Source organism: Panulirus ornatus, chromosome 26, assembly GCF_036320965.1.
Source record: "Panulirus ornatus isolate Po-2019 chromosome 26, ASM3632096v1, whole genome shotgun sequence".
Lineage (NCBI taxonomy): Eukaryota > Metazoa > Arthropoda > Malacostraca > Decapoda > Palinuridae > Panulirus > Panulirus ornatus.
The window spans coordinates 2,969,114-2,981,989 of NC_092249.1; the positions used below are offsets into that span (position 1 = coordinate 2,969,114).

Here is a 12,876-nt window from a genome sequence, read left to right on the forward strand (position 1 = left end):
CTGGGTCTGGGACCTTATCTTACGATGGTTTCGGAGGTCTTCTACCCCCATAGCTGGGTCTGGCACCTTACCTTACGTATACATTAAGATAACCAATTCTACCAAACTAAAACACCATAATTTTCAACATCAAATCTACAGAGATTAAACAATAATAACAATAATAACAATAATAATAATAATAATAATAATAATCTGAATATGTATGCGAGGTAATGAGGAACCTCACATTCAATCTTTCCAATTAAACATTTTCTCAAGTCAACAAAATACACCTATTAAGCATATTCTGCCAATTAATATGCGAGTTAATATTATGATGAGGTTCTTGCTTCAAAGGCCAGACTCTACGCTAAATTCTTGACTGAAGTATTCTCCAGGTCATAAATATAAATTACTACATTACCAGGAACCAAAGGGAACAGATTCATATCTGCAGGTCTGCTTGAGCCAAATTATCTACCTTATTATCTGCGTGAGTGACCACCCTCTTACCCTTCTTCCCTACCGACCCTAACCCTAGTTAAGGGGTTACCTACTTACCCATCTCACGGGCCTAAGGTAACGTATCAGCTTACCTTAACCCACACACACACACCCCGAGGCTGCCAACATGGCTCCCAAAATTTACCCACCTGCTGTCTGCTCAATTTAGGAAACGCCTCCCTTTAATGGGATAGACCCGTGGCTTTCCCCTTCCACAACTTGATTCACAGCAGAGCACCGGGTGGGTATTTAACCCCCCAACCCCCATGTGATTCTAACTTCTGATGTCATAACGGAGCAGTGTGGAGGTTCGCGGAGTCTTGGAGAAGCAGGAAGGGAGGGAAGTATGTAGATGGAGGGAGTTGTGGAAAGGCAAGAGGGTATGGGGGTACGTAGATGGAAAGGACAGAGAGATGCAACAAGGAATGGAAAAATATAGATGGAAGAGGTATGGAAGAATATAGAAGTAGGATGTACAGAAGTATATACACGAAGAAGGTATGGAAGTATATAGATAAAAGAGATATAGAAGTATACAGATGAGAGGTATAGAAGTGCATAAATGAAAGAGATATGGATGTATAGAGATGTAGATGGTATGCACGTGTACACATATAGCAAATCTGGAAGTATACAAATGTAGAAGGTACGCACGTATACACATGCAGCAAATCTAGAAGTACACAAATGTGGAAGGTATGCACGTATACACATGCAGTAAATCTGGAAGTACACAAATGTGGAAGGTATGCACGTATACACATGCAGCAAATCTGGAAGTATACAAATGTGGAAGGTATGCACGTATACACATGCAGCAAATCTGGAAGTACACAAATGTGGAAGGTATGCACGTATACACATGCAGCAAATCTGGAAGTACACAAATGTGGAAGGTATGCACGTATACACATGCAGCAAATCTGGAAGTACACAAATGTGGAAGGTATGCACGTATACACATGCCGTAAATCTGGAAGTATACAGATGCTGGAGGGCAGGAGACAACCAGAACCACAAGCGGAAGCATTATTCCCACGCCAGGCAGCGGCCTGAAGACATATGGAACCTATATTGGTTTCCTGGATGGTGTGGCTCTGAAGACCATGGCGGCCAGGAGAATGGGTTTGGGGGTGGGTGGGTGGGTTGGGAAGCCTGCCTGCCTAGAATGGCAAGAGCGCTGTCATTTCAAGCAGTCTGTTATTGCTTGCTCTTGACGACCGGATGCCACCTGGATACTACAGCCTTCCAGGATGACTGTGTGTGTGTGTGTGTGTGTGTGTGATGCTAAACCTGGTGGTCTTCATCGAAAGTGGTTTTTGTGAGGCGGTCCGTGTCATAACTAAACAGATCGCCTAGTCTTCAACACACATAGTTGATGAGAAGGTCCGCGTAACACTTGGAAGAGACCGTCTGGGTTTACGAGATGGTCTGTGTGTCATAATTAAAGAGATGGTCTGTGTGTTATAATTACTAAGATCGTCTGGTCTTCATCACAAATGGTTCGTCAGGTGGTCTGTGTCATAATCAATGTGACAGTTTGTAATACAAATGACTGATAATATGGTCTATATCACAAATGATTAGCAAAATCTACAAGTGATTAATAAAATGGTATGTACTATTAGTGATTAGTAAGATTCTTTATATATAACAACTGATTAATAAGATGGTCTTTAAAAGAAAAGATTAATAAGACAATCTATATAACAAGACCAACATGGTCTATATAATTACTGATTAATAACTTGGTCTACATAATAACTCATTAATAAGATGGTCTACATAATAACTCATTAATAAGATGGTCTACAATACAACTCATTAATAAGATGGTATATATATATATATAACAACTCATTAATAAGATGGTATATATATAACAACTCATTAATAAGATGGCATACATAAAAATCAATGAATAATATGATCTATATAACAATTAATCAGTAAGATGGAATCCATAACATTTTTATCACAAGATGGTTTACATAACATCTAATTAACAAAATGGTCTATACAACAAATGATAAATAAGCAGGTGTACATGACAACAGATAAGCAAAGCTATACTCCCAATCACCAAAATGCTCCATATCACAACTGACTGAGGCCTATCTTCTACATCAATCATTAGGTTTGCTCTTGGACACGACGTACAACCTGCTACGCTCTGACCTGGAACTGACCAGCGCATTCCAGGACGTACTTCCAGGCAGGGCGAGCGAGCCTCCTGGAACAGCGTTTTGGTGTCCAGGTCCTGGAGGGAGAGAGCACACACACACACACACACAAGACGACCGACACCCCATCCTCCCTGGCGTAGACCAGAAAACTCTCGTGTGGTAAATACTTAGCATCGAATGACCCTACACCCACATCCTCCGCCCCTTATAGCGTATGGGGCAAAAGCAACATTGCTTCTTGGGAGGATGGGCCCCGTCTCTGTACCACCCCCCCCCCCTCCCTACCGACAGCTTAAGTCACGGAGGGTGGGTGGTGAAGAGTTCTATGTCACACGAAGTCATAGACGGGTTCCTCGGACGCTCTGATATAAAGGGTGTGCGTGTGTGTGTGTGTGTGTGTGTGTGTGTGTGTGTGTGTGTGTGTGTGTGTGTGTGTGTGTGGTGTAACAAGCCACTAAGATCTTAGCTGTTTCTGGAGTGCCGTCGCCTGTAATTTCAAAGTAGTGCTCGAGAGCACACATGAAAACACTCGGCTTACTGAACTGAAGCAGTGTTGGTTGTCCCCTGCGGACTTGAAGGCTGTCGGACCCCATGAAGCTCCTTGATTTTACACCTTACGACTCTCTCTCTCTCTCTCTCTCTCTCTCTCTCTCTCTCTCTCTCTCTCTCTCTCTCTCTCTCGAAAAATATCTCACAACATGTCTCAGGACTGTAACTGGTAGACCGATATTCCGACGATGATATTCCTTAAAATATTCTCGAAAGCTGCGGTATTCCCTCCCTCTCTCTCTCTCTCTCCTCGCGAATCTAAAACGTGCCTCTCTCTCTCTCACCCGCACTGCCTCTGGTCCCATTGCAACTTTCGAATATTCAGAATACCACAGGATCTCACTGTTGTGGGGGCGCGGGCGGGGGGGACAACATCCAACGCTACTAAAATCCCAAATGTCTTCCTCGTCTCTTCATAAAGTACCTGTCTGAAAACTTTCCCACGCCCCGGGAGTGGAGGAGGGAAAAGTGCGAGTCATTCTCGAAGCTAAGATTACGCTGCAAAAGGTTCATCCTCTCCCTCTCTTCAAAAAGGATATTCAGTGGCTGAGTTTACAGTGTTCTGAATCGTTTACACGGACGCCTAGAGAGTCTAATTCTTCTGGGAGGGGGGTTAGAGTCGTCCAGTGTTATCGCGATAGTCCACAGCGCACTGTTCTCCATGTGACCCACTGAGATAAGAACAGCCCAGCCAAGAATATATGTAAAATGGACCACGATAACAACCGCATGACTAAGTCTATCAGATAAGAGCTAACCTTTGGCCACTTCGACTATGAGAAACATGATTCTACTGCGCGTCTCTCTCTCTCTCTCTCTCTCTCTCTCTCTCTCTCTCTCTCTCTCTCTCGTGAGAAAGATAAAGCAAGTAGTCTTCCACCTGTTAAACACTCGTGGTGTAGAATGGTTCCCTCAGCGCTGTGTGTTTGTGACCTGGCAGACGACAACACTCATCCCACTAACGCCCCAGGCTTGCATTGCCTTCAAATATATATATTTCCCTCCTACAAACCCGTCGACCTGACCCTTATACTGTTCTCCCCCCCCCCCCCCCCCCCAACGTTTCTTCAAAACATTTTACAGTCGAACCTCTCGTGGTAAACATGTAAACACGACGCCAACATGACAAGACATCATCCCTCACACCACCCACCACACTTGTTTTTATGTGAGGGGTGAGTTACAGGGAAGGGAAAACCTGCGAAAGAGCAGTCAAAAACGTTTCTCGTGTCAATCAAGTTACTTGTGGTGGGACTGTGAGGGTAAAACAAATAACAATAAGTCATTTATTATCTAAATAAAGGTAAACAGTTCTGAGATAAAACGTAATACTACAACTTGTAATGTTCTTAACATGGTACGAGAGAACATGATACGAGAGAACATGATATGAGGAAACACGGGACGAGAGAACATGATTTGAGGGAACACGGTACAAGAACATCATACGAGAACATGGTACGAGAACATGGTACGAGGAACATGGTACAAGGAACATGGTACAGGAGAACATGGTACAGGAGAACATGGTACAGGAGAACATGGTACGAGAGAACATGGTACAGGAGAACATGGTACAGGAGAACATGGTACAGGAGAACATGGTACAGGAGAACAACAGTACGCACCTGAACTAAGCGGCATTATGAATATTGTGGCACAGTTGGAAGACTGGTGTGATGTTACAAGGCTGGCGACACACTCGCCTTGATCACAACCACATCACAATCTGAAAGAACAACAACACAACACTTAGAACATGACACCAACACCCGTTCCCCTTTCATCCGAAAATGGGCCATGACTGAGGCATGTATTACGCACGTCCGTCATGATACATATGATAAAAGAATTAATCAATTAATTACATTAGTAATAATACTGCAAAAAAAATAACATTCCTACTTATGTACACTCATGGACATGTGCATGGAAAAAGTTACCTCTTTGACGACTAAATGTTTAACAATAAACATTACAAACATCAATAATAATAATGACAACAGTAATAATTATTATAATAATGAAAGTTTGTGTGTTTGGAGTTGTTTATAATAAACATTTATGCCAGCATGTAGAGAAGCATCAAACTTACTACTATTGAGTTCTCTTCGTGTGTTAGAATCTATTCATCACAAAAAAAGGATGACTGGATTCTAAGTGTTAAGTGTGTCTGGTTGTAAGCGTTTACCACTTAACCTTTCCCCCATGCAACACACCCGCCTCCCATTACCTCGTCTTTCTCCCTCTAGTGATTCCCAGTCCTCCCTACAAGCTGTCCCGCTAACAACGACCCCTTTTCAAACGGGAATGGCCTCAAGACTACGGGTCAATTCCAATACCCGATACTCACCGAAGTCAGCCTCAGTTTTAACCCCGGGAGATGAGGAAGTATTGGGCGTCACATGCTGGTGAGACAGCTACCCACTCAGCATGTTAACTTAAAAGCCAAACGAAGTATGCAAATGAAGTATGGTACACCCAGCCACTCACTCCCTTCTGGCCACTTCTACCACCAATAATTCAACTCCTGGTTGCAACAACACTAGATAAACTCATCGCCGTGTTCTTCCCACTCACACTCGAACAGAATCTTTTTTTAAAAAAAAAAGAATAACATTACAACGAACCTATAGGCATTGCCCCAGCCTCTTCTCCAGCTTCATGGCTTACCTCACTAATCTTACGTTTAAGAGTACACCGTAAGGAAAACGTAAGGTAAGGTAACCAAGTGTGTCTAATAAGCTTACTCCAAAGGCAAAGAATATCTTTTCTTGTAGCGTACATCACCGGCAGCGTATTGTCCTGAAAACGCCCGAGTGCACCTACAACAGCATACGAGTGCACCTTCAACAGCATACAAGTGCACCTACAATAGCATACGAGTGCACCTTCAACAGTATACAAGTGCACCTACAACAGCATACAAGTGCACCTTCAACAGCATACAAGTGGACCTACAACAGCATACGAGTGCACCTACAACAGCATACGAGTGCACCTACAACAGCATGCGAGTGCACCTACAACAGCATACGAGTGCACCTACAACAGCATACGAGTGCACCTACAACAGCATACGAGTGCACCTACAACAGCATACAAGTGCACCTTCAACAGCATACAAGTGGACCTACAACAGCATACGAGTGCACCTACAACAGCATACGAGTGCACCTTCAACAGCATACAAGTGCACCTTCAACAGCATACAAGTGCACCTTCAACAATATACAAGTGCACCTACAACAGCATATACAAGCACACCTACAACAGCATACAAGTGCACCTACAATAGCATATACAAGCGCACCTACAACAGCATCTTCTAACTTACGACTGAAAGCAACACAATTAAAACTCAGAACTGTGAGAAAAACAAGCGTGACAGCACCGGACACGCCACCCAGTGTGGGGATGTAGACACGAGCGAGATGATGGCTGGGTGTAAGGCAAAGTCATGGGAGAGGCCAAGCTTTCTCCTCCTTCCCCATCTACCACTTCCTTCTCCTCCATCCTTTACCTCCTCCTTTATCAATATTCACTTGTCCAAAGTGAATATGATTGTGATTGTCCAAAACATGTTTTGGACAATCACATGTTTACCAAATGGCGTCCTAGCTTCGTCTCTTCGATGTATATCAACTGACTGTTATATTTCTCTCTTGTGTCTCCCCTGATGATGTGATTATTACACGAAAGTGCACTTGGGAACTTTTCGTGTTTCATTTTCCCCGTGGACTCATAGGAATATCTTGATCACGCGCAAAATTGTGATCCTTTCCAATATATATATATATATATATATTTCTTTTTTCTTTTAAACTATTCGCCATTTCCCGCGTTAGCGAGGTAGCATTAAGAACAGAGGACTGGGCCTTTGAGGGAATACCCTCACCTGGCCCAATTCTCTGTTCCTTCTTTTGGAAAATCAAAAAAAACGAGAGGGGAGGATTTCCAGACCCCCGCTCCCTCCCCTTTTAGTCGCCTTCTACGACACGCAGGGAATACGTGGGAAGTATTCTTAATCCCCTATCCCCAGGGATAATATATATATATATATATATATATATATATATATATATATATATATATATATATATATATATATATATATATAACCTCTGGAAGAACTCGTGGCGTGGAGGAGGAGGAGGAGGAGGGGCGAGAGCCAATTCTGTAGCACTCCCCGCAATTGGGGCGAAGGAGCAACAAGTTCATTGGCAGTTCTCTCCCTCCCCCGAGGGTACACCACTACCAACCCCTCAAAAAAAAAAGAAAGAAAAAAAAAGGGAGCTCGTTCGACGCGACCAAATCTGAAGCGACAGGGATTTGCTGCCTCCCTCCACCCACACACTGTGGCAGTCTTGCCTTCCCCCACACCTGAGCGACTTGGTCCGACGCGATAGTGAAACGGTACAACTCAAGTATGATGACAAAAAAAAAAAAGACACACAGCTCATATATATATATATATATATATATATATATATATATATATATATATATATATATATATATATATATATATATATATCATACAAACATCTAACAGCCAGGATCGAACCCGGGACCCCTGTGCAAGAGGTTCGATCCTAGCTGTTGGAGGTTTGTATGTTCTATGAAGGTGCGAGTTTCTATGCACTTTATTCGTGTGTGTGTATATATATATATATATATATATATATATATATATATATATATATATATATATATATATATATATATATATATATATATATATATCGCATGGGCAAATGAATGTTCTAATCATGGCCATCTCATCCATATATATATATATACCCCAGCCTAAGACACGTATCGTACGGACAGCATCCACGGTGATTATGCGCAGTTTCACGTATCTAACCATCATTGTGGGTTCTTGTATTCCTGCAACGAATAGCTTTTCGTATATTCATGATGGAGACTTTTTTTTCCCCAATAAATAATTCAAGCATGAATTATCATCACCACACACAGTACAACCAAACTTTTGGCTATCAATGTACCCAGACAGGAACTCAATAACCAAATCAACCAAGTCAATCTAAATGTATATTATAAAAAAAAAAATTGGCGAACATCTGATTTACTGAACCTACAGATTCGCTGGTTCTTCTCGCCAATTAAAACCGGTCGCCAATTAAAACGTCCCGCCGAAACTCGTTCTTCGCTTCGCGTTCGAATCATTTTCCACCACTCTATAAAGTTGACCTTCATACTGGAGCTCGAAGTAAGTTTAACTGCAGCTGTGTGAGCCATGTCGATGACTCAAGCGATGCATTCGAACCCCGCTTGGATAGGACACCACCTGCCCAATCTGCTGATTACACTCCACTCCATCTCAACGCCTTGCCCAAACCTTGCCAGAGTCAGTGGATGTAAGTTACTGATCTGTTCTAAACTAGTCTTTATCTACTTTTAAAACTATCCTCAATAATATGAAGTAAATACCTATAAGAATACAAGTCAATAATCTGTTCTAGTCTTTATTTACTTATAAAAACCAACTTCTATAAGTTAATGGTCTGTTGTTCACTAGTATTTACTTACTTATAAAACCAACTTTAACAATATGGACTGAAGTACATACCTATAAGAATATAAGTTACTAGTCTATTCTACACAAGCCTCTATTTACATATAAAACCAACCCCAATAATATGAAGTAAATACCTATAAGAATACAAGTCACTGATCTGTTCTAGTCTTTATTTACTTATAAAACCTACCTCACCAATTTGGATGAGTAAATACCTATAGAAATATAAGTTACTGTTCTGTAGTAAACTAGTCTTTATCTATACACTAACCTCACCAATTTGGCCTGAGTAGTGAGATTACAGTGCCTACCATACATCAGATATGGAGGTCTGAGGGGCTTATCTCTATACCTACAGGTCTGTCTGTAGGTATGAATTGATCAATCTGACCAATCGCAATGTCTCTGACCAACAGACCTAAGTAGCCATTATAGCTTGAATGACCATGGCCATTTTGTGATCAATCACTCAGTACATTCTTGAATTATAAAATCTAATGATCAATGTCTTCCATACACTTACCGGTACCTATGCTTAAAACACAATGAAGTACTCATTTCCTCAATGCCAGGTTGGATCCTGCGAAGACTGGAGACAAAACGAGACAAAATGATTGATTCCGCGAATTTAAAAGTACCTCTCTTTTTTTTTCAAGGCGGTCAAAACTAGCGTTGGAAGAGGGGAGATGTTTACGGTTACCAAACGTATCTCGAACATCAGACCTTGATGGGAAATCGTTAACATCCTTTTCTATGAGCAAATGGTACATGATTTACATACTAGAACTGCCTCTCTCAGAACACTCACGCACACATTCTTAGGTCCAGTTGGAGTATACCCGAACATGAGCTTCCAGTCTTCAATGTAAGAGATTCATAATAATCTTCTACTTTATGCTATAGCTTTACTCACCAAAAGCCTAATGCTTTCCTTGTACACTTTACATCGCCCGACACAAACCGTCACACAGCACAGTCTCGTAAAAAAACCCCACACTCCTCCAGAATCATCTGTAACTACACCAGCCCTTTCAACTGCTCTTTTACTTAAAAGTAGTCAACCCCCTCCTGTGCCATCATCACCTACACCAAAAAATGTATCTTCTTCAACGATTCATCACCTATCATGCGTCTTACGTGGCCAATCCCATCTTAAAAAACCTTCTTTTTCTTGTCTCCTTCTCGTACTCATATTGCGTCTTTACTCTTCAGTGAAATACATCTACAGTCTCCCCGCTTACGCCCCTCTCAAGCGGGAAATTACATTCGAATGAAGACACGAGAGTACAACGCTTTCTAGTATGCTCCTTGACACACAAGCACACACACACACACACACACACACACACACACACACGCACACACAGACAAGCCTTACCCGTCCACACCCCGTTTTCATTTATTCCATGTAATTCTCACATCTGACAGAGCCAGTGTTAACCGCAGCTATCCTTTTCTTTTTCTTTGCGTTTCCAACCCTGCAATCTCGCCCGCCCTCGACCACGATGTTAGCAAATAATTTCCTTGTCAGGGACGTACGACTTCTTATGGCAGGCGTTATCAATGGTTTTGTCCGCCGTGTTTTGAAAGTCAGTGTGGAGTCCAGTCCATCATCTTCAGGGAGGGTGAGTGAGTCTCACTCCGCAATGTCTGGTGAAAGTGAAGAGTTCTGCAATATGAATTCCACACATCTGGGCTCTCTCTCTCTCTCTCTCTCTCTCTCTCTCTCTCTCTCTCTCTCTCTCCAGCCCTCTCCTAAGGCACTGTTTTGTCACCTTAATTCAGTGATGGTTCCAGCAATTCTACAGTTATCATATATATATATATATATATATATATATATATATATATATATATATATATATATATATATATATATATATATATACTGTAGCCTCACTTGTGTGGGTCGAGGTAGAGCCAGCTATCTTTTGTTTCTTAAAGACGTATGGGTGTGTGGAATGGAGGGGGATGGGGTGCGTGGGGCAATGGGTGGGCAATGGTTGGGCGACCCCCTAAAACATATAAAACTGAAAAATGTAAGTAAAAATATTAAACCCTCCTATGCGACGTACCCCAGCCCCTTACCCACCCACCCCTCCTGCACAAGGCAGGAGAGAGGCAACATGGGTTCTTGTCATGTGAGTATGGAGGTGGTGACCTGTTATCTTTATCAGCTACTATCTTATCTTTACCAGCTACCCTCTCGTCATATATCGACCGTCCGTACGTTCCCACCCTCCGACTCACCATCACAACACCCGTGGCCAGAGATGTGGATATATATATATATATATATACACACCATCATCCCCACCACCACCACGACCAGTTCTCTTGCTCTACGACGTGCACGGTAATGCACGTTAGCGAGACGTGCACGGTAATGCACGCTGGCGAATGAACATCCCGATAAAACAGACCTCGAAGCTCGTCATGCTACACACCCGGGATGACTCAGAGACTTATATATATATCAATGTCCATTAGTCATCCCATGTACAGAGGGGGTGTGTGAAACACGTCCACACACAGGATTCCACTGAAGGACAATAGAATAAACTCAGAATCCCCTTTTAGTGCATGACGATAAACGTTATATATATATATATATATATATATATATATATATATATATATATATATATATTCCTATGAGTCCACGGGGCAAATGAAACACGATAAGTTCCCAAGCGCACTTTCGTGTAATAATCACATCATCAGGGGAGACACAAGAGAGAAATATAAGTCAGCTGATATACATCGAAGAGACGAAGCGAGAGAGAGAGAGAGAGAGAGAGAGAGAGAGAGAGAGAGAGAGAGAGAGAGAGAGAGAGAGAGAGAGAGAGAGAGAGAGAGAGTTTCATGCTATATTCTTCCTAGCTAACAGTACGTACTCCCTCCTCCCTCCCCTTTTGCCTTGTCCATAGTATCCCCCCACTGCAGAACGAGCTGCAATCGGCCTCCCACTACCTTCTGTGTCGTATATCTTTGAAAAATAATAATAATAATAATAACAACAAAAAAGAGGTATGGCACCCACTTGCTTCTGACGCTTCCCGCCGGTCAAAGATCGGGCTAACTACACGCCCCTTATGTATGCATCCTCAGGTGACGCAACGGTTATGCATCCTCAGGTGACGCAACGGTTATGCATCCTCAGGTGACGCAACGGTTATGCATCCTCAGGTGACGCAACGGTTATGCATCCTCAGGTGACGCAACGGTTCATAATAAAGAAAAAGGGGGGGAAAAAAAGACTTTTACGACAGAACTTCTAACATCAGGCAGGCAGGATCGCTTAATAAAGAACTCTCTCTCTCTCTCTCTCTCTCTCTCTCTCTCTCTCTCTCTCTCTCTCTCTCTCTCTCTCTCTCTCTCACCGGTACTGACTCGAAACGCAACGTTCTCTACAGCCCCCCCCAACCACCCCCCCAACCCCTCTCCTATCCAACCTCCCACCACGGATGTTTATTACGTCAAATAAACCGGTTGGATGATTTACACACACACACACACACACACACACACACACACACACACACACACACACACACACACACACACGACCCCTGGCGCTGTGCCACGGACGTGTCAGGGGCGTAGACTGCTCCCGCTTTTTTTTTTTTTCATTTCTGTACACCGGAAGTTAAGCAACAGGGAAATGTTACGCATCGCTCTAACGAAATGGACAGATTCATCCGCGGGAGCTTGTTTGTAACACTGTCCTGCTCGTGTGTCGCTGTAATATATATATATATATATATATATATATATATATATATATATATATATATATATATATGATCACGCGTGTGCGTGTGTGAGGGAGCGAGATAGGAGAGTAAGAGTGAGTGAGACAGAGCGAGTATATCAAAGGCAGTGAGTGAGACAGAGTGAGAATAAACAACGGAAAGCGAGCGAGTGAGCGGGTGAGTGTGAGCGAGTGAGACAGAGCGAAAGTGAACAACAAAGTAAGCGAGCGAGTGAGTGAGTGAGTGAGTGAGTGAGTGAGTGAGTGGGTGGGTGTGTGTGTATGTGTGTGTGTGTGTGCAAGCGAGTATACACGAGCACAGTTTGGGATCTCTACGTCTCCTGGTTACCTGAGCA

At 42.6% G+C, this 12,876-nt stretch overlaps 1 protein-coding gene across 1 annotated transcript in view; it reads right to left on the reverse strand.

The window, feature by feature from the left end:
* LOC139757456 (patj homolog) overlaps positions 1-12,876 on the reverse strand; it is a 264,933-nt gene that overhangs the window by 234,204 nt on the left and 17,853 nt on the right. Inside the window, exon 2 of the mRNA XM_071677983.1 lies at positions 4,850-4,950. Coding sequence (XP_071534084.1) covers positions 4,850-4,865 — 16 coding nt within the window. The 5' untranslated portion in view covers positions 4,866-4,950. The remainder of the gene's footprint in view (positions 1-4,849; positions 4,951-12,876) is intronic.